General features: G+C 40.2%; 1 protein-coding gene across 2 annotated transcripts in view; it reads right to left on the bottom strand.

Annotated features, from left to right (window-relative positions):
* Positions 1–231: 231 nt before the first annotated feature.
* LOC113025881 (transcription initiation factor TFIID subunit 4) overlaps positions 232–26739 on the bottom strand; it is a 98944-nt gene continuing 72436 nt past the window's right edge. For both annotated transcript variants that reach the window (XM_080299977.1, XM_026174101.2), the window contains one exon: positions 232–550. In XM_080299977.1, the coding sequence (XP_080156103.1) occupies positions 377–550 (174 nt within the window). In that variant the 3' untranslated portion in view covers positions 232–376. The remainder of the gene's footprint in view (positions 551–26739) is intronic.

Raw genomic sequence — 26739 nt, 5'->3', positions numbered from 1 at the left:
TTTAAGGTGGTTCACTGAAGCTTCTGCCAAGAATGTCAAACAAACATGGAAGAAGGTCTTGGTCAAGTCCTATGACGTAAACACATCATTCCTCTGGCAAATCCAACTTCAGCAATAGGAAATGATGGGGCCCTTAAACTGAATGATCTAACTACACACTGTGAAGCTAAAGGAGAAGACACGGAACACCAGTTTTATTTTTATTTTTTTTTCTGTCTATATCTCTCTCACTTTCTTTCTTGTTATTAAAAGCTACATCAAACATCACACTACAATACATATGGAGACACAGAGCTGAAACATTAGACCTGATCTGAAGGCACGTGGCTGGGAAGGAGGAGGAGGTGGTTGAGGTGGGCGCTGAGTGGAGCAGAGGCTACTTGAGCAGGGCACGGTAAAGGAGGAGCGAGTGGGCGGTCTCTCTCTCCTGCTCCATGTAGAAAATTAAGTCCCTGAGGTTGACACGAGTGATGCGCTGCCGTGTATACTGGCGTGATGAGGTGGATGGGGCGGATGAGCTGGCTGGGGAGCCTGCCGTACTGCCGGAAACCTGGAGACAATGCAGAGGTCGAAAGGTGAAATGAAATAACTCATACGATATGTCAATGCTTTTCATCAAGTGCTATATTATCCATGTAAAAGCCAGGTTCTGCAGTTCTGCAGCAGTAAAACAGTAAAACCCTCATCCAATTTAAGTAAAAGCGCTTCAAGGTCATCTCCTTGTGCAGCCATACACTGTTCCCAGCACTCCTACTACATTTGGATTGCTGTCCTTTTGAACCCTTTTACTTTTGCATTTCAAACATGTATCGAGAGCTAACATCAACTTTTATACCATAATGGTTCAGCTTTCATATTGAGGTTGAGAGCTACATCTCGACAAGGCAAACTTGCTAGATTTTGTTTCTTGTGACTTCTTCCCCTAAAATAAAACTCAAATTGAAAGGTCTCTTTTATGACACAGTGGATCCATGCTTTCTAAACAAATGCAACGTGCATCTTAGAATGTGAGCATTGTAGCAGGCTGACATTATGGCTTAGTCACACTACAGTAAAAACATAACGGTCCCCTTGTAACTAAGAAAAGTTGGTGGTCAATATTGATTTTTTTTTGTGTGCATTTCATCACCAAAGAGTTTGGATGATCAACTGATTGCCCAGACATTACACATGCAAAACCTTCAAGCTCTGGGCAGCCACTTTGAATTGTGAGGCGACTGCATGGGTCGCCTGGGGGTAGGCAGCCTGTCTCTGAATTACTACAGTCCGACTCAGTCAGACTGCAATTACTTTCAGACAGATTGACAAAGATTTGCAAATAACTGACGTTTAATTTATAAATGCAAACAGATTGCAAATATTTTGCAGTAAATCTGGTTCCGTCTGCACTGATAAGCACATCTCATCTGCAATGTGTCTCTTTGAAAAAAAGGGGACTCAACTCAACTGGTTGCCAGCTGGCTGTATTTTTGTTATATTTCTATATAACAAGAAGCTTGCCATGTGCCTATGCCATTCAGCAGATAAAGAGGTTTGCAATTTTGCATTAATTTATCACAGTTAATTGCCATATGGCCACACAGAGACCACGCAATTGCCCACTTGACCCCATTTAATCGCAAACTGATAGGTTGACGACAGATTTACTCAATCGTATTTTACTTTCTAGCAACTCATTTGTGACTTTGTAGGAATCATGCAGCTAAAAAGAGAAGAGAATACTTTTGTTTTTGAATGGCAAATTGTGATAAGTTAAATTGTGGTGTGTAATGATCGATTTTTGATCCCACATTGGTGTCTGTTTGTGTACTTTGGCCAAAAGCATAACAGATGGCCAACTGGTTGAAAGGTTGGCTTGAACAGAATGGGACAGACAGTAAAGTCCACCACAAAGAAGACAAATTGCAAAAAAGACATCAAAGATAGCATATAGCTCAAATATAGACAGTTTTCATTATTTTTGGTTTCACCTCACTGCAAACAAGCTTTTTGTATGGCTTTTTTTTTTTTTACAGCTAAGCTAAACTCCCAACTTAACCTAGAGTAGCCCAGTTTACTGGTTGTTCTACGTATTTTTGACACTGTCCCTTGGTGACAGTGCAGCTACAGTTACAACATGTATATATGGGTCTGCAAAGCCCTGTATACCACCTCCTATCAGTGCACCACCATGCTGTGACCTCAACACAAACCCCAAACTCAGTATGACTTTTTTTATTGTTCCTTTTACTAAGAGTTTTTCCCTCACTTTCTTTTCTGTAAGTCTTTGTAACAGTTTCTATAGTAAAACACAAAACTGTTTAGAGTCAAGCAATATGTGGTTTCCATTCAGAAAATAAAGTAATCTTTGTTCAATGGCAAACACATTGACAGTATCAATAGTAAGGAATGTGGCCTCTAAGCAAGTATACACCTCCAATAAAGAAAAATAATCTGTCTTGAAGAGCTGGATGAGATCAAAAGACACACTAATAATGTCCAGATCTTCAGGTGCAGGCAAATGTTCAAAAAAAAATTCTTTAAACTTACAAAACAAAACATTGGCAACATGCACCAAAGGCCACATTTTTGCTCATGTATGTTTTATGGCTCTTTACATTGCCTGGACTATGAACAGATTTTTCCTCTAAATAAACAACTCTGCTGACATAGATCTTAGCTGACGTTCCAGTCTGAAATGGAGACCTTGTTGTTTGTATTTGATCCAGGAAAAAGGAGAACGATAAAAAAACAGGGAGTATATACAGAGGCTGATACAAATCAAGAGATGCATTTACATTTGGAAATGAGAAACACTGGGAAACAAATCCAGCGAGTGCCCACTTTTCACCCAGGCACAGAGAAATAAGACAGACATTTCAGTCAGGAACACCCTCTCATAATTACATTGATTGCACCACTCTGTAAACACAGAGTACAGACAGGCCTTAACTGCAAACATATGATGGGTATGAATTTACAAGAACAAAACCAAAGTCCCTCCAGTACCCACCCCCTCATATGCTTGTGTTTGTGTACAATGTATGATGATGCCTTGTCTCAAATTACCCTTAGAACACATTTTGTCCCTTTTTGGAAGCTGTATGATGATTGAGGCTAGCCAGGCCACTTCTCCTGCCAACTTACCTCAACCACATCTAGGGGCAAGTGGGTACAGCATGCTCCTCAGCACCCTGGGGCACACCAGACCCTCACTTTGGGGAGCAACCCCACTTTAATCAGGTCAATCATAGCTGACCACACGTGAAAGATGGGCCTGCCTACTGCCATGCCAATTACTGCCACTCACAAGTAAGGTTGATGACAGGGCCACAGATTTTACCAATCAAAGCCATCCATCCACCTAGATGGATGGGCAGCACTGGCCACAGGCAGGCAGTCAGTGCTGGGGTGGTGCAGTGGCTAAAGTGGGTGATGGTGGGGTGGAGGGAGGCAGAAAGCACAGACAGATCATGGTCAACAGGTAGTGCAGATCCCAGAATGCCTTATTCCCTTTGGGGACAAGGGCAGTCGTAAGTGATTGAAATAATACAGGCAGAAAGTCCAGCGCTTATAGAGGAATTCACTCAAAACAGCCTCTCCTCTCCCCTCTGTCTTTATATGCTGTCGTCATAAGGAATGCCAACAACCCAAACAGTGGTATGTTGTTGTCAGTATCTATGGAGACCAATGCCTCTCACCAGTACACACAGGAAATAATGTTGCAGAGGAGGGAGGAGAGGGATGGGCATGGTAAACACCACCGCTAAACAAAGCAGATGGTGGAGTGTCAGTTAGAAAGGGAAGTGAGACATCAATGACTATTCGCTCCTTGTCTAGCAATTACACTGTAATTGTGTTTGAAATTCAATAAAAAAAACAAAATGGTAGACTTTTGTAAGGTCATGGTGGATAAAAAGAAAACGTGAGCAGAGGAAAGAGTACGAGAGCAGAGTCACAAAGACAGACAGAGGAGTACAGCAAAAAGGAAAATCTCAAAATCAGCTTGGCCAAGAAAGATCCATGAGGCAAAAAACAGCATCTGTCATTTTATCTGTGATGGGCGCTCGGAGGCATTATGTCATATGACATATCCATCGTACAGAATGCGCAGGGATACTTCGATACATCTCTTCAGACATTTGACTTGTTTGGAGCGGGGGACAGACAGAAAAAACACAGAGAGTGCGGTGGATAGAACCTGAGGAGGGGAGAGCAGAGGCTTTAAAGCTCGTCTGTAATAAGGCCTCTTTTGCTGGCTCTGGTCTTCAGCGACAGTGTGTTGACATACATGACAACGCGCCAATGGTCCAGACACATTATGTTACACTATTTAATTCCCTGTGGTTTCCAGCACATATGCGAATGCACGAAAAAGCAGAAAAAGCACGTCTAAATGTGCTTTATCTATCTTGCAATTAGCATAACACACTAAGTGGAAAATAATGAGAGAGGCACTGAAGCACAGGACAAGTCCTGCACATTCTTGGGTTGTGACCCTATAATAAGGCAAAAAATAGTTTCAGCAATTTCTTGTGAAGCTAAACTTCAGATTAGATTTATAAATAGAACATGAATGCATACTTTAAATGACTGAAGTAAGATTTACAGAAGTTATTCACAATAAATATGGCCTGATACCAGACAGAATTTTCAACTTGTTACACTCCATTTCCTTCGTAAGTTTGACAGTTCATCCCCTCTAACTGATTTATATGGGAGAGGAGATTTGATTTTCCCTAAACAATGACTAGAGACCACCTGAATCTAACATCGTTTTAAACCAAGAATGGTGCATAGCCACGTCAACACGCTGGTATCACTGTGATTTTAAGAGTGAACTGGAACATATTAAAACTGTTCCACATGTTCCTTCATTTATCTTTTATTTGTTTGTTTAGTAGAGAAACCCACTGTTTCATCTGAGCAGACAGTTTGGCAGAACACACAGATTTCAAGATAATGACAAAGGTAACAACAAATACAAGGCTTGTATTATTTAGTGTTATTATCTTCTTAAGTCCCAATGCAATTATAAAATTATGAGTGAGGACAGATTTCATGAAAATGACAAGGCTGGTGTGTTTGGACATTAATTTTTTTTCTACTTTTATATGATAATCAGAGATTCGTGGAAAAAAAGAATATTTTACCAGAAAGGACAAAGTCAGCAAATCACAATTTCAGATTATCAGATCATATATGGACTGCAAAACTCACTTTAACTTTGACAGAACTAAAATGAATTCATATTTTGCTAAACTTACTTTCAATTCATATTTCTATTTACACTCTCTGTCTTTCTTAATCTTGCCCTTATTTTTGACTTATTATCTCCAGTTGAACAGTAACAGTAGTGGTGCTTGTATGTGTATGCAATTTACATTCAGTCCTTTACTGTTTAAGGGAAAGGGGGTAGGGTAGCGGTGGTGGTGGGTTTCTTGCTGATCTGTGTCTTTGAACCCTGAGTGGCACCTGTGCCTTGATGCCGAAGCCAATATTGGATTTGGCCCAGGTCACACCTTAGGGCGGTGGGTTAATGGCCCACTTTGCCAGGCACGCAGAGCTGCTCGGCCCTGCACAGTCCAACCTGCTGTCTCAGCACTCCACTCCTCACGGCAGAAGTTGCAGACAGAGGCTGGGTGGTGAGAGAGGGTGTACTGTATGTACCAGTGTGCGACAACACACTAACAATCACGTTGTATTAACTAAAACTGCAACATGGGGAGAAAACACCGCTTAGCTGTCATGCTAAAAGACAAATACTAGACTCTTGGTTAAGAAAAATAGAAGCTGTTCATAATACAACATTTATCTTTTACTTTGGTGGTGAGATAGCTCTTATGTCTAAGCCTCAGGCAATGAGGACATATATAGAACAACAATGATAGACTGCTGATAACATAGACAAATAAGCGAAGCAAAAGCTAAACCAAGTAGTGTTTTAAAGCTAAAAACTGGGCGGAAGTTAACGATAGCTGCTATTTAGTTATGAAAATTTTCTCTTTCATATTTCGGTCACTCTTAAGAGCACAAAGTCATGATTTAGTGCTCCAATTATATTTGCATTAGGTGTTTAGATCCTTTAAATTGGCTTGCAGGTCCTACTCCTGTTGGGCTTCCTCACATGATGAGTACCTGATGTGCTGACAAACTATCATGCATGCTGGTTGACTGAAGGCCTCGCAGATTTGCTGATTGACAAACTGAAGACCTGACTGTTGGGCTGACTGGCTCAGAGCTTGACTGACTCACTGACCGACCGACTCATTTACTGACTGAAGGGCTGACTAACTGACTGCCTGGTTGACTGACTATGTGCCAGGATGCAAAGCTTTCCCACATGTTTTCCTCCATGCTGCATTTCAGTTGGGGAACGCTGCCTCGTCCCTTCAGTGTTTACAGTGTGTAGCCCAGCCGTGGGAGTGCAGCCCCGCTTCATCTCCACACTCGGCCTGAAACGCCTCTTCTCCGGGCGCCATTAATCAGCAACAGAGACTTTCTCTCTCGCCTCTCCCTTTTCTCGCTCTTCTACGCCCACAGACATGCTGGATGAGGCCATTTTGAAAGAGTTAACAGATGTCGGCTGATTTGCCCCAGGCTTTCTGACATTGCCCGAGTGATGTATTTGATGTGGAGTTTATTCAGCTCTAATAAACGTATAAAGAATTAGAATAATAATTCACAGATGTACATACCCAGATTATATGCCGGAGCTCCCCTTTGAAGCAGACAAGGCAGCCAAGATTAACAGAACCAGGGGAAAGGATGAAAAGGGTTTTGGTTCAGTCCACCAATAATCACAGAGGTCAGAATGGACTAATACCACAGCTTTATGTTCATGCACTGACGCAGATGGCCTTTGTTCCTATCAGAGGTTTCTAAATAAGAGGCAGCCATTGTCGCCATGCTTTCAAAAATGGAGGCGAGTGAAGCCCATTTGCTATATATTTCTTTTCTTGTCACAAACATGTTATTTTTAATTTGTCATTTTGTGAACAGTAAAAAGAAAAACTAAAAGAATAAAGGGTAAAACACAATGGGACAGGAGTGAGGTCTAGCATTCTGATCATGGCAAAAAGGATGAGGGAATTACTTTCAAAACAAACAACTTCCATTTGCTTCACAACTAAACAACAACAAATCTCAAAAATGGCCAGTTGCAGAGCATCTTAATACCCACATAAACCATAAAAACAGCTACACAGCTCCATGGCAATGCATAGCAACCGTGCAGAATTTCAGTCAAGGAGAAAGAAGGCAAAAAAACACCTTATTACTTCTAACTCCTGCAAGCCATTTTGGTCTCCAAAGGTTTTAGAGCGCCGCAGGCCATGTGTCTGCAGTGTTTCGGGAAATGACTTGCCTTCGCACGAACACTGCTATGTTCTGCAGCACTGCTGCCCCCAGCATCCCCGCTCAATTTCTGTTTAACCCTTTCCTGCCTTCCCTCACACTGACTCACTGCAACAGAGAGCTCACACCCAGCACAATACTGTCACATTGTTCAGCCTCCCACAACCAAAGCGAATCAGACCAGCTTTTTCACGAGCTAACACATTAACTCCACGTCTAATTTGGCTACTTAAGCATGTGATGGCTCTTGAATAACACGGTGCAGGAAAGGCGTAAGGTTACACGAGGAAGAGAAAGACGAAGTAGAAAAAAAAGTGCTCCATTCCACTTGATCTACTACAATGTGCGACACAGTTTGCACACTTGAGTGTGTATCAACGGTGGATTAAATCTGCAAACTCGTTGACACAACACATAATTAAAACATCTTGCTCGAGGTCAGGAATTTTCTAATTAGTAGTGTACTGACAAAGCTGCAATTCCATCGCCCTGAGTCCACAGGTTACTGCTAAGATGAAAGCCGACCCCGGAGCACTATTCTGCAGGGCTGCTCATACAATTCCTCAGAAGACAGTCACAGGGTCACCAAGCTAAACAGTCTGCTGCACCCGGAACCTTACTTCCAAACAAAGAGCTTCAAACTTTCCTGCCTGGAAACACAATCTTGCTTTTGTTTCCCCTCTCTCTTTCTTTTCAACCTGAGAGAAACAAAAGATTTTGTGAAGGCAACTAGAGGAAGAAACCATAACACCGTTTTTAATCTTTTTAATTAAAATGCTCTAAGCCTGGCTAGCTGAACAACTTGTTAAATAGTACAAAGGCTTTATTAGGTGGGGCTTTGTAGCTTAAGTTGGCAACCCCGCTTAGGATTTGGGGGTAATAACATTTGTTCACATATTGCCAATTATTATCTGCTAAATGACAGGAAAGCCATATTGTCCACAACCAGAGTAGTACACCAGCAGAACAGCTAACATAACAAGGATCCAGATGGTGCGTTTGTTGCTGTTGTGATTAATAAATCAGTTTTATTTGTCTGAAGATCATAATCCAACCAATAACCCACCAAGCAATGTGTTCAATGTCTTGCTTCTCTGGCACTTTCTATAGTGAGGCACAAGTGACTACGAAACTGCTAACAGCCTCCCTGATAACCTGGACAATTAACACAGGCCAAGTATCTTTGGCTACATAAAGTATCAGAAGTAGAACTTTTTCAGCATTAAATATTCAAGGCGTTTCATATATAAAATGAACCCAATTAGAGTTAAAATAGGAGAAGTGTAATGAGTCTCTAGTCAGAATGCTTGTCTTCAGAACTACTCGCTAATGAGCCCTTGTTGGTTTTACACACTTTACTTTCAATGGTGTGGCACTGTCATTTCTGCTGGTTTTTAATTTTTAATTCAAGTTGAATGAGAGGGTGGTGACTGAGTTAATAATCAAGGCACCGGGGTGTTTTGCAGCCGATGGATAGCTGGGAGAAGTTGCCAAATGAGGCTTGTGGTCCACCCTTTGATGTCTTTGCGAAACGTTCCAAATAGGAATAACCAGTTAACAAAAGCCTATCGGTTCAGAATGGTATCAAACATAAATGACCATACTAAGAAGAACGCATCCTGCAAATGGCCTAATTAGGGAAAATGGTACACTAGCAAAATAGCATGGCACTGAATAACACAGAACCCATGCGCAATAACAGACACTGACTCAAGCACAGGATGAGACACGAAAAGCAGCACAACAGTTCCCGCTGCTCGGCAGACATGTGCTGTATCCTGAGCTGTCAGTCTTCACATAAATCCTCATATGAGCAGTGACACATTTCACTTACAAGAAAAGGAACACACCAAGGAGCCACAGTAGATTTGCAGATGTAGGGTTTTAGAGAGCACATCTATGGCAGAGGTTCGCGCTATGAATCGGCCCTTGATCTTAAATTGACATTAATGGGGCCATTTTTGACATCACTTAGCCATCACAGGCTCGTTCCCGTGCTGCTGACACTGGTCCCCGTGCACCTGATGCAGCGCCTGCTAAGATGAGCAGCAGGAAAATGGCTGTCTGAAGAGCAGGTCTGATTAAAATCCACGCTCTTCAGGGGAAAGAGTGGAGTTTCATGTTTTATATAGATGGCCCAGAAAGATGAACCAAAACTTAAATAGAGTGTCTCTGTGAACATTCGTGACCCCCAGTGTCACTGTTTTTTATCCAAAAAGCTGAAGGGGAGAAGCTGCCAAAGTTTTCTAAGCTATTCTGAAACAAATCTCTTTACCAGTCTGGGGATTTATGGTGTTAAATCAACTTACAGTAAAGTTACAGTAAAATGCCCGACTTATATTGTACTTCTACTAGTTTTTTTTGTTAAGCAAAAAAGTCTTTTGACTAACAATATGGTATGTGACACTTGTCGAAATTCAAATCGTATAGAGTAATATGCAATTAATTTAAAAAATCCAGATGTGTGGGAGGCAAACGGGGTAAAAATGGTTGGCAGCTTTGCAAAATTTCAACGCAGTTAAGGAGCTCCTCATTATGGTTCTGTTGGCACTTTTCTGGAGGCCTCATTCCTCCCATCAGATTGCTCTTCCACAGGCCCAGAAGGCTTACTTCCTACCTGCACAGCATTTTGGCAACCTGCTTTATTATACCACATACAACAGCATCCTTTCCCAAGCAGCTGTGTGTATATATGTGTGTATAGTGCTTATCTACATATTGACTTGGTATAAATCCACACTCTTGTCTGCCATAATAATTACACATCTTGTAAAAGAAAGTACTCAATTCTTCCTGCACCTGAGGCGGGCAGCTGCAGGAGCTACCCTTCGGCGCCCAGCAAACACACCTCCGGCGCTGCCTGGTATCCAAACAGCTTCAGCGTGCACCCAAAGCCATTGCCTTCCATGGTGTAATGGCGCCTTTCTATTAGATTCCAAGTGAAGAGAAAATGCCAACGCAAGCACTGGTAAATGTGTTTCTATGTACTGCAGGAACAAAGCAGTTAGGACCGGCTGAACAGGTAATAAAGACAGCAGGGGCCTGTTTTATAGTTGTCAATGAGTCAAGACCACACACGCATAACTGCACATACCTCGATACAAATGTATACGCAAACACACAACAAAGTCATCATGTGTAGTGACAGAGGCCAGCCCAGGAGGTATGTTTGCATTCTGTGGCTCTCTGGACCTTGTGGTATGTGTATATAAAAATTTTTTCCAAAGGCCAGACAAGCCTTTTAAAGCCAAACCACATCTCATTGCTCAGAAATGCCGTGACATGTAATCAAAATGCTGATGCAGACGATAGGGACCATAGCCAGCTATTCACAACTCCCCCAAAGTTCTATCAGTGGAGGCCGTTCATTAGTCCAACAAATACATAATTTATGCAATCTAAAATATACATGTGATCATGAATCAAAATGGGAATGAGAGGCACAGAAACACTGAAGCTTTCTGATGATGCCAATTCCTTTTTTTTGGAAAAACGAGAAGTGGTCAAATGTTGCCAAACATGCCCAACCGCAGCATCTTTGTTCTTCTTAGAGGCTAAACCAAAGCCAGCCCTGGCAATATTAAAAGTAGCAGCAATCTATGGTCATTACAACTCTTTTCTTATTCAGACAAGATTGTTTTGTATTTGTCTATCGTCTGTGTCGTAGTCAAGTACATTATTAAACTCAGAATACGCCATTGAGCAGCAAATGTGGAATTTACAAGACGTGCATGTAAAACATATTAAGCCAACCTGGGAGACAGTAGGTTAGAGTGAATGACACTTGACACAAAAAAGAAAATGCAAAATCAACAGGAGCAACATATGCCGACATCAAAAACAGTGAAAGAGCCATAGGCCTTTATCCTTTCTTCATTCAGGGCTCATAACATCTATGTGCATGGTGATGTCTGAATTCTGCTGAGATTATTTGTCAAAAATGCCTGAATTTCACAGTTAATTGGCCTCCCTAATTAGCACAGGATGTCTAATTCCCATTGCAGTCAGTGTGCTAAATGGTAAAGCTTTAGCAAGCGGATGCCATTCCTTTTCATTTGAGCAGAGAGACTCCCTGTGCAAACCGAGCTACACTGTACATTACACACTCAATGATCGATTCTAAATCTTAATTAGGGAAACGACAAACAAGCAATGGGACTTAATGAACTGTGTACCTTGTCAAACAGCTGGCTGATTATATTTATTGAGATATATGTTAAATTTAATGATTTGGGCAATTAACTGTTAGACCCCCTCTGTAATCTCTGAGGGACATAAAGAGGCCAGGGAGTTGAGCACAAGGGCCAGAGACCTAATGGAAAGCAGCTGACAAATATTTGTCGTCCCCAGAGCGCTGAAATAGGCATCGGCGACTCAGAAGACCTTGTGCTTCAAAATGAAGATGTCATATACAGGGAGTCAACTCCCTTGTCTGCTTCAATCACTAGTGCTCCTGGTTAACACAGCTCTGATGGTGTAATAAGACATGTTTCAGACACTCCTAGCTTTGCTGGGACCTCAATTCATTTAATGATGTGAGATGTTCTGCACAAACAATACAGAAACATAACAAAAGACATCTGAAAGTGTGCACAGCCTTTATTATCAGTGTCGTTTTTTTCACGGCCATCCATTTCTAACTTTTTTTTCTAAATTGGTCAAATGGAAAGCAGTGAAAAGCGAGGAAAAAAAAATTAAGCTGAGCCGAAAAGTGCGACTTGGATTTAATATTTTATAATTGCCAAGGGACATTCTAAGATCAATGAATTTTTGCCCGGGACACACATCAGAAAGAGATGTACTTCAGTCTTTTTAGGGAACATTGGTCTATTTAATTCCAGTGTCTGATGCATGTGAAATATGCCTTCCATGGCCTCCTTCTTCTTCCCCAGGCACTGCTGCAGGCAGACATTACCACTTTTAATGGGCCGCCATGAGAAGAGGCAAGTCAGCCAATAACCCATCCTCACTAATGGATCGCCTTGTTTGTTCTCTTTTACCATTTTCAGAAGCTAATTTTAGATGTTCTGTTTTCCTGTTAAAATACAAAATAAAGGACACTGTATCACAACAACATTTTAACAAAAACAATGAAACAGATGAAGAACAGCAAGGGAGCTGTAACAGATATGATATTTATGCATGGACATTCTCTGCATGTAAATCATGTGGTTGTTCATCCAGATTATGAAGGGTAGGTATTGTGTAACTGAAAGCCATAACAGGGCCTGTCTCAGAGAGGGGGGTTACAGAAAAAGGTTTCAATGGGTTGCAGTAACAAAGTCAGACTTGACTTATGGTGGGTAGAAAACGGCAGTAGCTTTTAGGAGTGGTAATGATCAGCTGTTTGATCGGTTTAAGCCTGGGACTAAAATATCTGCTTGTCTGGATTTCAATTTTGCCTCAACCTTTAACTTTTTAAATATATCTGAAGCTTCAGTTTTAGTTACAGATGTACACATTTTTTGTAGACCAAGCGTGAATAATATGAATTTACACCTGCTGATACTGATTACTGATATACATAGTGATATACATACTATTATTAGTATGTATATCACTAAGTTAGTAGTTAGGGAATATAATTAACATCAATCCACCTCACAGTTAAGCTGATAAAAGGCACTGAGTCGACATGGCTGGTTAAAATATGCATCAAATATCTATGGTAAAGCTGACGCCCAAGATGTGTTAGGACATGTTTTTGGTTTTGTTTTCAAAATTAGGACAAATTCAGTTCTGCCTACCTGCTCAACCAGTGTGATGTTAATATAATACTGACAATAACCATGATAGGTGAAAATTAAAGACACTGACATTGGCATCATGTTAATAATAGAAAGTAGATAAAATCACATAAATTATAATTTAATTGTTCTTTCTATACTGCTTTCTACAGAAACGTATAAATCCCCGAATAGCATTTTAAGTGTAAAACACACAATAAGGTTGGAAGAAATGGAAGGAGTTCTGTTTAACTCCCTCATGAAGGTTTGTACAATGAAACTTGTTATGTTCATGTTATAAGAATAAAGGCATTTTAAATTATATTTTTAGAAATAGTGACTTGGAGTTCTTAAATATTACCTCGATTAAGAGCAATATATTTTTAATTTTTCTAAAAACATTAGAATAATGTGATATTTGTAGTAAAAATAACATCTATCATGATAGATTATACTAAACTTAACAATTTCTACCTTTTTAAGCAGTTTATACTATTATTTAAATTTCAAGGGTTCGTTTCCACATACATTCCCACATATATTATTAAATATACAAACAACTGTAAATGTATGTCTGTAGGTTACACAGAAACTATTTCTGGCAGAAAAATAGGAAAGTGCAAACTAGTATAGTTCAACTATTACACAGTGAAGATTGTTCTAAATTATTTAGCACCGACCTATGAGTGGAGAGGAATTGCTTACAGGATGCGTGATGTGCACCTCCATAAAGTCGTTGTTCTATGCTCTGATCAGGCATTTCTAGCATCCAATTGTAGTTTGCCATCTCCATACATACAGCTACTCTTCCTCCCGTCTTGGCATTCTTCTGCCCTCCTACCAGCATCTTTACTATATTTTTCTTCTTTTTTCCACGGGATCAAACCTAAACCTAGACCGCTGACAATGGAGTGCACATAAAATAACAGTGAATGACAACAAACCTAAATACATAGCAACATTAAAATGCACTCCTCCTTTGTAATGCTAGTGCTGTGCTGCAAAAGGCAATCAGGGTTAAATCTAACAGCATCGCAGGAGGTCCTATAAATAACGACAGTAAGTCACACAAAGGCACAGGAGTTTCTTAAGTGAGCCATAACAAAAAGAACTCTCTATGTATGCCTCTCCAGGGCTCCACCATGTAAGTTTCAGAGGCTCTATGTTGACAACTTTATTAGCAGCTCTTGCGTTCTCGAGTCATTCGATGCCATTCTCACATGTTAAGAATAAGAAACTTGAGGCTCGGAGTTTCCATCTCCTCCAGGATGGAGGAAATATAAGCAGCACAGAATGGCAAAGAGTGATTGAGGCATTTTCACTGCCTATCCCTATGAGTGGTGAAAGCGTAGGATGAGGAGTGTGGGTTTGCACAGTGCGGTATAGCACAGCATGGGGCCCACGATGTTAGGCTGTCCCCACGTCCCTGGCCAGCAGGCTAGCTAGAGAGCCAGCCATTACTGGTCCGCCTCCATAGCAGCGAGGCGGAGGGGGAAAAAAATGCAGCAAATTTCATTCTTCAGAAATTTAATTATATCAAGATTAACAAGGGAGGTAATTAATTTCTTTAAGATGGGTATCTTTTAAGTGCCTGGGGCTCAACTTTGTTGTCAAAACTGTATATTTAACCATTATTTCAGGGCAAAGTTTTAAAGGCAGAAATGAGGGGGATATCTACTTTGGCATGAATATGAATATATAGAAGCTTATTATCTAAATAAGGAGACTACTGTGTTAAAACTACCATGTACATGTATAGATGTATGCTCTATTTAGGAATCACTAACAAAAAGACATTGGAACTTTATAATTATATTTTCAATGTAAAGTATATTGAGCTAAACCTTTTATTTTTTTAATCAACTGGTTGTAGTTGTAGGGAAAAGAAAAGAAGGTGATACACCCATATGAGTAAGATCTTATATGCCCCCTAAATACGTTCAATATGTTTAAATATGTAGAGGTGTAGAAACAAACAGGAAACAGGCTATTGAGAAATAAAAGTACACTAAAGTTTATTTTAATCCTGCCATCATGTTAAAACAGGATAAGCAACTGCACAAATATTCATAACTATTATCCTAAAGCAAGAGGCCATAAAGAAGATAACAATTTTTGAAGTTTATCAAAATCTTTATTAGAAATTTGTGCTTATTTATCATCTTAGCAGCACTGGTTTCATGTAAGGCAATGATGGTTGGTCATTTTGCTATTCCGACCCTTTAGTGCTGACTGAGATGTCTCAAAAACTGTTGGTCTGCCATTAAATGCTGGACATGCATATAAAATGCCCAGAGGATTAATCCTAAGACTTTGATGATCTTGACTTTTCTTGAATTTCTAGTTAAACATTTTCATATATAACCATGGTGGGAAAAAGTAGGAACCCGAATTACAACTTTGTGATCCTGTGACCTTTCCTGCAGCACCTCCAGCAGTAAAAGGTTTTACAAAATTTCTCAGTATCTCAATATCTGCTGGATATGTACATGTACAAAACTGAGTACAAACATTAGTGGCCCCCAAAGAAGCAGTCCAGAGACTTGGTAACAACAATTTTCATGTGGTGTATATTAAACACGCATGGAAGGTGTATCAAAAAAAAAAAAATCATCCAATGTCAGAGTTTTTTTAATTCTACAGTTGTTCACCGGTAATGACTGAAACATGTACTATTAAAAGACGGGATTCGTGACTTTCAGGTGTTGCCGGTAGGTTGCATAACAACAGCAGTGCCTGAAGTGACTCCAGACATGCTCGCAAACGTATGTGACAAGTGTGACTATTGTATGGAGGTATGCCATCCCTTGCAAATCGGTCTATTGTTACCTAGAACTAAAATGCTGGACCTCTGACTATGATTTTAAGCATTTCAGGTCAACTGCATATCTATTGATTACATGAATTTCATGTTTTAATGTTTCACGTTAGCTCACAATGGAACTGAATGGGAGTGGAAAGAAAAGTATTTGATATAATTAAAGCAAAAACCAACAGTTTTGTCTTTCCATGATATAGCTGTATTTTAAATGCTTTAACCCACAGAACATAATGTTAAAATCCTAGTGGATACAACTGTGCTCCGCATTGTGTAGGGGAAAAGAAAGTTGGCTAAGTTCACCGTGTTAAAGCTCTCAAAACGGATGGCATCTGGCCAAAAAACCCCTGTAACCATTCGGAAGACTCAACTCTGTCTCCTTTGTGTCCTCACTAGTAGAAATACTGAATTGCCTTGAGACGCAAAGTCAAACTAACATTAAAATCTTCTTGACATTATGAAACCAATAGCAGCCTCTCCGTGCCCTCTTTAATCATATTTATGTAGTATGTAGAGAAGGGGAGCTCACACAGGAATCCTTATGCTTCACTGCATCCTCACAGAAGTCATGCTAAAGTCGTTGCATTCGTCTCAGATCCCACCCTTACTTGCATTAGAGGTGAAAAAAAAATCTTAGAAATGCAAGAGCTAATCAGGGGTTAATGTCAAGGCTCCCAGTGGATTTAACAATAGGCTCTGTTTGGTTAAGGGCAAAAACAGAGCTCCACAAGAAGGGGTGTGGAGCTGTCTTTTCCATTAAAACCGTCCACTTGGTGTATGACTCGGAGAGGAGCAAAAGGAAGGTACAAAACAGGAGGCAGCTGCTGTGACTACATTATATTTGCTCATTACTGCCCCTGCTCCTTCAACATTAGCAAGTAGCCACGACTTTCCAACCATATACTAACCCCAACAGATTCTGGACAGAGAAGGGAAAAAGATGGAAAGGAAAAAGCGATGAGGAGGAGGAGCAAGTGTTTTCCTTTATGCTGTGCCTTCTACAATCATTCGGTTGGCCTGTCTCCTTCTTAACCAAACAGCCTGGTTGGTCGTAGTCCTCTGAGTCCTTACACACCCCCTCCAGCTCCGGAAGCCTTGTACTCTCAGAGTTTCCTGTTTGTCTGGTTGAAGACCTGGACATTTTACTCCCAGGCGGCACATTGGGAGGGACATTGGAGGAGGAGGAGTAAGCAAAGGAGAAAAGCACAAGAGAGAAGGACAGAGGGGAGGTTGGCGGGCGAAGGCAAAGGGAGAGACACTGAACACTCCCGAGTTGGGATTGATTTACTTCATTAACCGAGATTACAAGTTTAACTTACAAACCAGAGGTCAAAATTTCTCATTAACAAGGGGACCGTGGAGAACCTCGGGGCTTGGAGACCACTCTTATTACTGACTACACATTTCAATCTGTCTTTGATGTTCCATGTCTGCCTTTCTACCCCCTCTTTCCCCCTCCTATTTTTTGGCAGCGAGGTTGATTTTAATTGTAGCTATAGAACAGAGCATAGTTTGCCTGTAAGCCAGCCTCCACATCTGTAGTGAGTGCAGCTTTAGTGATATTGGGTGCAGTCCATAGCTTGGGGCTAATTTTAATGGTCCCCCCCCTCCCTCCTTCATTGGAGACTCAGATTGTTTTCCACGTGATTCCTGTTAATTTAGCTGGAGGAAAGGGCATCAGTTTTCCTTGTGCTTTTCCCCCTCTCTCCCCATGCCTCTCACTCTATTGCCTCACTCCTTCTTTCTGATCTACAGCCTCAAAGAAAGAAGGTGAAATGAATTCAAATGGAAAAATAGACTGTGCTCACTATTAAATCGCTCGCCTACCTTTGTCCCTCGCATTGCGCCTGGTTGAGACAGATAGGAGAAAGCCAGTGTGGCTGTACAAACTGGGGCAATTTAGCTGCTATTGTCGCTTTTACGTCAACAAACAAAGCTCTTCCTTTGATGTGATAAATGGCCTAAGTGCCTGGATGATAACTCAGAGCTCATAAATGTGTCAAGGATGTTTCAAAGCTCTGAGCATGTTTAACACTGCAGGACATTGTGCACTGAGGCACAGTTTACATCGCAGAACCTTTAATGCTAACCTTAGATGTACAGAGGAGCCTCTGCCTCTCATAAGCTAGCAAAACTGCAGCAACTCAGTTCAGACAGGATTCACCATATGAGATGAGAGGAGATCACAACATACAAAAATCAATGGGTGGAAATGAAACAGTAAAGTGTTCAAATCGTATTAAATGTGTTAAAGGACAGAGTACAGAGGGTGTCATGGAATAATCATTATAAACAGAGCTATTTTTGGCTTGTCTGTCTCTCATCCTTTATTCACTGAACTCAAGTCTGTAAAGGATGAGAGACAGACAAGCCAAAAATAGCTCTGTAAAAGCTGTAATATATCTATACCATCTTACCAGCTTTTACATACAATATACAAATGTTGGTGGCTGGAGAAAAGAATTGAATATGGAATAGAGTTGACTTTTGTGTAGGATGCAGTAGTAATGTGTAGAAGTAATGATCCTAAAAGTTAATTCCCTTTCATTCTATACTTGTTAAAGCATTCATGAGGCCAAAGGTCATTTCTCCATACAACTTCAAACACCCTTTGCTAGCACACGTCATCACAAACTCCTAAAACTGGTAGCTCACCCTTGACTTTTGTGTTGAACCTGTGTGTGCAGATAGCTGGGTAAGGGTTGTAGGATCGGAACAATTAAGCTGGAGGCAGAGTTGGAGTATGTGCGCCTGAGCACCCTCTGCCTGTGTGCTGACCCACCACTGGGGCCACAGCAGGCCCTCTTCCAGCAAGCCAGCCAGCAGCCGCAGCCATTGGTTCCTTGGAACTAATCCACCCCGAGGAGCCCTGTAAGACCCCCTTTGTTCCCTCCTGCAGACTAGATCAAGCTGGAGACAGACACTCCAGTCTTGACTGGCTATCAATTTCACAGCTTCTAGCGATCTACATCCAGGCACAGGCCCAACTGCGGCCAAGCCGCCATCACATTAAAGGTGATTGAAAGGGGGGATCGGGCTGCGGGGAAAGAAGCAAAATTGTGTCACGTGAATTCCGTCACAGTCCAAACAAGGTGGAAAGGTGGTCTGTTTAGTGAAAAAATAAGCAGGAGTAAAGGAATATAAAAAAAGCGGATTTCAGCAGGAGTTCTGCCTCTCAGTGAACAGAACAGGATCTCAACAAGGCCATTATCTGGCTCCTAATTTGAGCTCTGGCACAGCACTGAAGGGCTGCCTTTGTCTAGGATTAATGCGGAAAGCTCAGGATGCGATGTCAGAGGGAAATAATCAGCGTGGGCCCTTCATAACGTTGGCTGCTTGTGCTCCTGGCCAGGGCCCCCGGCTCATTTTTGTGGAGATGAAATCTATGACAAGCCCCTCAGTGAAGCTAAGAGCAGGCAACAGTCCAGTAACACCCACAGGCCTCCAGGCATCCTGTGACCCCCTTAGAAAAGTCACATTCACTTTGCTCTGGAGAAGGGAAAGAGAACGCCGCAGGCGATTCCAGCCCATGTGAAATGAAGAAATGTGAGGAGGTGAAAACGAAGTGAAAATAAGTTAAGATTCCTCCTCCGCCCCCTCTGCAATCACTCCAGAGGAGGGGCACACTGTGGCTTCACTTTATTATGCCGTATAATTAAACATATACAGGACATTAAAAAAGGGAGAAAAACATAAAAAAGCCAACAACTCTGCCATAATGTATATTCATGTTTATGTTGTGTAACTGCATTTAGGGAAACAGTTTGAAAATTCAGGGTTGGTTTTTTTTTTTCTAATGCAGCATGAGGTCGGGGGCTAATACCCATCAGGGTAAAACATTCTGAAAGAGGTTGGCACTGTACTCAAGGACCAGAAATAATGCTTTTATTTTGTTATTTATGCTTTTTTACCGTTTGCATTACCATGCTCCTCTGCAGCATATTGCTGCTAAGCGAAGGATGTGAAGATGCAACTCGATAAGCAGGTTATTAAAATGACCAATTGACATTCAAAATTCAGGCTTATTTTAGATTCATCATATTTACAGATGAATATGTGGAATTTAAATATTTCCCAGCTGCGTAAAGGAAAAATATGATTTGGTACAGCAACTAGGCATGACTTCATGTATAACCCTGTGCTACAGAAATGTGATACTAAGGTTGTTGCTTTTGGAACCTGTAACGGAAGAGTTTTCTTTGTAATACCAGAGTTCAGGTTAATTAAAACCATAACAGGCAAGTCACATAGAAGTGTGTCGCTGTGCTGTCTGTACAGTGCAGATATTTCCTTACATCCATCATTTCATCCTTCCTAACTTTGAGTGAAACAGGTTGAGTCTTCAGATGTATCTCTAAACTTAAATCATTCTTACCAGTAGAAGAACACAACTGAGCTCAAAGATAAAGACAGGCATAAATAAGACCAACAAAACTAGTCTGCAAGACAAACCTGCTTCCTGGTATTTCAAGAAAAGTACTGACTCATCACTCTAAAGATTAAGATTTTATCCTCTTTATTTACTCACTCCTTGGACATTTCTTTGTAGGCAATCATCGCTGATCATTTGATGCACGCCACAGGCCCGACTGTTTTTGAAACGCTCCATTTCATTCATCTGGTAATGAAAATTTGGCCCTCTGCTAAACTGTTCCTCTGCTAAAAAAATGAACTACCTGGCTCAAAATGTTCATAATATGTATTAATTAATTTAAATATGAAATAAAATGAATAACTTTAGTGCAAAATGACAAATAACCCTTTTGGCACCCATATAAACCTCATGTGAATGTCGCACGGTCAATGTGGCTTGTCATTGCTACTCTCGACGCCTGTTGTGTCAGTAGTTCTAAAACCATGCCTGCTTCCAGTGTTGGGAAGGTTACTTTTAAAATGTATTCCACTACAGATTACAGAATACATGCCCCAAAATGTATTTTGTAACGCACTCTGTTACGTTACTCAATGAGACTAACGTATTCTGAATATTTTGGATTACGTAATATTTTATCATGCTTTTACAACTACATGAATGTACTATTGCTGTGTTTTTTTACTATTACAGAAGGCTACTCACCATACCAAAACCAACTAGATTTTTAAATCTTAATATAAATGAGTAACAGTAGGATGGACATTAGGTAAAGCTGCACTTTTTGCAGCGATCTCGTACAGAAAACTATTCCGCGTGTATATAAAATATGTCCGCGTCTCCGAACTGTAGTAAAGGGACCTCTGGCTAATATGTCGGGTTCGTGTTGGGCTCGTAGCCGAAAACTAGCTTTACTTTGTTGTCTGGGTCAACTTTGCTAGCGAGAGACAGAGAGAGGCATTGAAAGGCTGCTCCAACGGAACTTATTGTTTAGGAGAAAAACACGAACACAGTGTACAGTTGAGTCTTAACAGCTTACTTACAGCTGGGCTACGCTGCCCATGAGGCTACATTCTTTAGGGCTATGCCTGTAACACTCTGCCTATTGCCTTCATATTAAAGAATTTTTGAACAATAATTTTAAAAAATATTTTCATTATGCGGGCCGCAAGTAGAGGTGACATAGGCCGCGAGATTGAGACACGGGCATTAGAGCCTCTTAATGTGTGTTTTGTTTGGCTTTCCAGTAGGGCTGCACAATTAATCGTTAGAAAATCGCGATCTCGATTCATACTTATGTGCGATCTCATTTCCAAATGACAACGATTTAAAAAAAAAAAAAAAAAAAAGACGACGACAACGACGATTATACCGCATTTTGATCAGGGACGTACTCTGCATGAAAACAAGCGCTCACTCTTCCTGCTCAACAAATGACAAGGGCGGAGCCTTGTACCACGTGATACAGAAGCTGTGCTGTGTGATGCTAAAATCAGCAGGGAAAAAACAACGGAGAGCACGTTGTAGAGCATTTTGCTCTACAAGGGCCTGATATCCACTTATGAGGACATTATACTGCTACTGTTCTATCAACATTTTAAACAAATATATTCATGTGGCTCTTATTTTTCTTAAAAACAAAAATAAGGTAAAAAAAAAAAAAAATCTGGTAATTCTTTGTTTTTATATTCATTGGGCCCCAATATGACCAAATATGAAAGAGAAATTAAAAATGCATGCCGTGGAAGAGTTCGGGTCTTATGAGGTTAATGAGAGAAAATAAAACAACTGAATTTTTAAAAATGCTCTTTGTGCTTATAACATATTAAAATTATAAAAACGATAATAAAAGTCTAAAAACAACTGACCAAGAATAGTCACAGGTATCACAGCTGGTTTATTTAACGTTTCCTTTGGTGTGTGAGGAGACGTTGACATGCAGAGTTTAAAACAGTCCTCATTTTGCAGTGGATGACTTTTCAGCTGGAGGAATAAATTCGTGGTACTGCTAACTTTTGCGGCAATCGTTTTACGGGATGTTTTGCAAGTTACCGCATCTTGTCCAACACCCTCCATGTGAAATCCAAATTCCCTCGCTTGTTTGAAACTTCCGCTGTCGCCATATTTTCCCTATCTGGTAGTATATAAAACGCATGCTCAGTGTAGTCTGCCAGGTAGACAATTTTCTGGTTGGATTAATGATGCATTTGAAGTGTGTGGGAGAAAAAAGAACTCACAGTAAATTACATGCAGACAGCTTAATATTGCCATGGCTATTTATACTGGATGGTTACAATAAAGCTATTTTAACAAGCATACATTGAAAAACTCGCAATACATCGAGTATATTCAATGCATCGTCCACCCCTAAACAGAAGGTTGGAAAAACATTGCTTTGATGAGTCTTGGTTTTTGCTGTTACATTTGGATGACATGATCAAAATTTGGCTTAACTAAGATGAAAGCATGGATCCATCCTGTCTTGTATCAACAGTTCAGTTTGGTGGTACAATGATGTTGTGGATATTTTCAATGAACACAACTGGGCCCCTTACCACCAACGGAACAACAGTTAAATGCCTGCCTGAATAATCACCACAGTATACCCACCTTTGATGGCTGCTTCCAGCAGGATAACGCATCAAAATTTAGATCATGTCAAACTTTTTTCAGCACAACTGTAGGGTCATAATTTGTATTAGCAGATATGACCATCGCAATGACCGCAAGCTCATTGCACTCAAATGGTCTTCACTGTAGCCAAATTTATTCCAAGAAAGCACTTAGTGGTAAAGTTGAACAAGAGAATTGAGAGTCACATCATGAAATATAATCAGTTTTTTTCTGGTTATTTTTTTGTTTCTTTCATAACCTGGCCTCATGTCTTGCATTTGGGTGTCCTCTATAGCAGTTGCATCCCATAACGTTGAGCAGAGGCTTAAAATTTGCAATAATTAATTTTTTTTTCCATTACCAAGTGCCAAGTTTATGACTACCAAAAAAAAAAAAACTTGACCATTCTCTGAAATGTGAAAAGTATGATTTAACAACAAGATGGTAATTAGATTCAGGAGAATAGACGGCATTAAAAACTGAACACCTAAGATGTGTTCCAGCAATCTGACCAGCAGCCAGTATCAGAAACCACAACATTACCTGCAGTTATCCATTGTTATTCTTATTCACTGTATTGCAGATAAGATATTCAGTGACTCATTTTTACTATCGAGTACTTACCGCAGTTGGGGATGACACGACTATGTAAAATTACCACTGAATACTGCCTACACAAGAAATTTAAACAAAGAAGCAATATTTTGAGGGGAAAACAATGTCTTTGGGTAAAACTCTAATATGTTGAAATGTTTATTGTTATTCAATTCAATTCAATCTTTATTGGCAGACTTCATGTCCATAAAAACAAGACAAGACACAAGAAACACACACACAACTCCACCCCCCCCCCCACCCCCCAACACAAGGTATAAACCATTAAATATATATATGTATATAAATAAGTATATAAAGCATTTGTAAAAATATAAAACCATAATATACATAAAACACAATTACTTAAAATAAATCAATAAATACACAAACACTTTAACCAGTGGTTTCTGAGACTGGATGAGTAACGGGAACCACTCACTGTCGGATCTGTAAGTGCTAAAATTATACTGTTACTCAAACCATCCAGTCGTTCTCTAAAATTGAACATTAACTTTCTTAAAAGTGCTTTAAAAGTCCAGACACCCACAGCTACAAACATCTGGCTGGCACTACCACTTCTAGGTATCCTGCAAAGGATTCTCATCGCATCATTATATGCAACATGCAGCTTCTGCATGCTACATTGCTTGTAGGATGACCACAAGGGGGCAGTATATAGCGGTGTGCAATACGCTTTAAACAAAGCCACTTTAACTGGAAGTGAACAAAAGCTGAATTTGCGTGCAATAGTATTTGCCTGCACATAGAGCTTACATCGTTGTCTGTATATGTCATCATCATAATTCATTTGCTCAGTAATAAAGTGACCGAGGTATTTCACCTTTTTATGAACTTCAAGAGTTTTTTGTGCCAGTTTAAACAAAGGGAAATTTAGCTGTTTATCCTGCTTGGTTCTACATATCAAAACAGCACTTTTAGCAGCATTGTACTCAATGTCATATTGCACACCATATTCAGTACAGACATTAAGAAGATCCTGTAACCCAGCACTGCTTGGACTAAAAACAACCAGGTCATCTGCATACATAAGATGATTTATCAGTGCTTTACCTAATATACACCCAGTGTTACAGGCTCTCAGCTGTATGGACAAATCATCAACATATAAATTAAATAAAATTGGAGACAAAATCCCACCCTGTGTAACACCATTGCTGACACCAAAGGGGGCAGAAATACTGCTTCCCCATTTAACCTGCATGTTCTGATGAGCGTACCAGTAAGAGAGAATCCTCACGATGTATTGAGGAACTCCCCGTCTCTTCAGTTTATCAAAAAGTTTTCTGTGGTTCACTCGATCAAAAGCCTGTTGAAATCACCCAATTCTTTGAATCTTTGGGCTGAAGGAAGGACAATACTCGGTGTATATATGCTCAATCAACAATCATATATTTCCATACAATTCAACAGTCAGAGCATTACAACGTCCGGACGGGAGAGATGCTACCAGAGGGTCAGGCACATGTCTCAAAATGGTGACGGGTTGCTCAGCTTTTTATAGTCTCTAGTGGCCCCCATCTAGTCGTAAAAGCCAAAACATCACATTCTTTCTCTGTTACAGCGCCTAAGTTATGACCTCGGCAGTTGTTTCTCTGCTTTCTGTAAGGTGGGGGTGTGGAATGTGGTCTATCTATCTCCCCTGTCTTTAGACACAGAGTCTCCTGCTTACAACCTTCTCTTCATGATTCAACAATTAAGCATGTCAAGAAAACAGTGTAACACATTCCCAGCAGATCAAGGATACAGAGTGATGCACATTTATCTAATGAACTAATATGTGAATATGTTCTGTTAACTCAAAAGTATAATGAGAACTAAACTACATACAGCTCACACACTCTATGTTAAAGGGTATAACATGATCTACAGCAGTTAACATAATTCAACTATTTTGATTACATATATAAGGTAACATATAATAACAGAATAATCTAACAAGCCTTAAAGGCATCAATGAAACACATGAGGACAGATGAATTTTTAGCCCTATACAAACTGACTATTTCCTTGAGTGCATATATGCACATGTCAGTGCCATGCTTTGGTTTGAAGCCAAACTGATTATCCAGAGAAGAGATGAACACACTCATTCTGTCAAACAAGATTCTTTCTAACACCTTAGATAAAATACTGGCTAGTGCAATTGGCCTGTAATTATCCAAACAGCTCACTTTTGCAGCTTTGTCTTTCATAACTGGTACCAGTAAAATACACAGCATTGAGTCTGGTAATATGCCATGAATCATAAACCCAGTGAAACAGAGTGCTAAAAGAGGAGCTAGCCTTAAACTAGCATGTTTTAAATGTTCTGCAGTGATGTGATCCAAACCAGAGGATTTATTATCAGACAACCTATGAATGGCTTCATATACTTCATGTGTCCTTACACTTATTGTGTCATTACTCATGTCAAGATTGTCCTCATATGGATCACTTTTTATGCAGTTAAACAACGCACTGTAATGCTGTCTCCATAATGCTGCAATGTTATCTGCCCCAGAAACACCTTCAACAGTTGATGGTAGAGATGGTTTACAGTTATTAAGAGCTTTCACCTCTTTCCAAAAATCTGCCATATTATTACACAGCATTTTCCTGGCCAAAGAATCTGCTCTCAGCATTTGCTCATTTTTAGTTATAAAGCGAACAGCGTACTTATATCTGGCATTCGCACATTTTTTCTGTTCAAATTCTGGGCCTTGTTTAGGTCTTCCAGCCATGGCCCAACATTTATAAGCTATGCGAGCTTCATCGTGGTACATGGATACTAGGGCTGCCACAAACGATTATTTTGATAGTCGACTAGTCACCGATTATTTTTGCGATTAGTCGACTAATCAGATCATCATCCATTGGACATAAAACGTTCAGCTTATTGCACCAGCAGCATCTGCTCATATATAACTATCATTAGCTTACAGCTTTAAGTGTTTAAGGTATGTGCTAACTAAAAATAAAGACAAGATGATAGTTTATTAAATTTTAATGAAATTTGCAGATTGTTTCGGTGAAGTTTAATAAACTCCTTGCTATCTAAAATACAGTGGGGCAAAAAAGTATTTAGTCAGCCACCGATTGTGCAAGTTCCCCCACCTAAAATGATGACAGAGGTCAGTAATTTGCACCAGAGGTACACTTCAACTGTGAGAGACAGAATGTGAAAAAAAATCCATGAATCCACATGGTAGGATTTGTAAAGAATTTATTCGTAAATCAGGGTGGAAAATAAGTATTTGGTCAATAACAAAAATACAACT

This window comes from Astatotilapia calliptera, chromosome 1 (assembly GCF_964374335.1).
Source record: "Astatotilapia calliptera chromosome 1, fAstCal68.1, whole genome shotgun sequence".
Classification (NCBI taxonomy): Eukaryota; Metazoa; Chordata; class Actinopteri; order Cichliformes; family Cichlidae; genus Astatotilapia; species Astatotilapia calliptera.
Note: the sequence above shows the minus strand (reverse complement) of the source record. Positions and strands in the feature narration are given on the sequence as shown.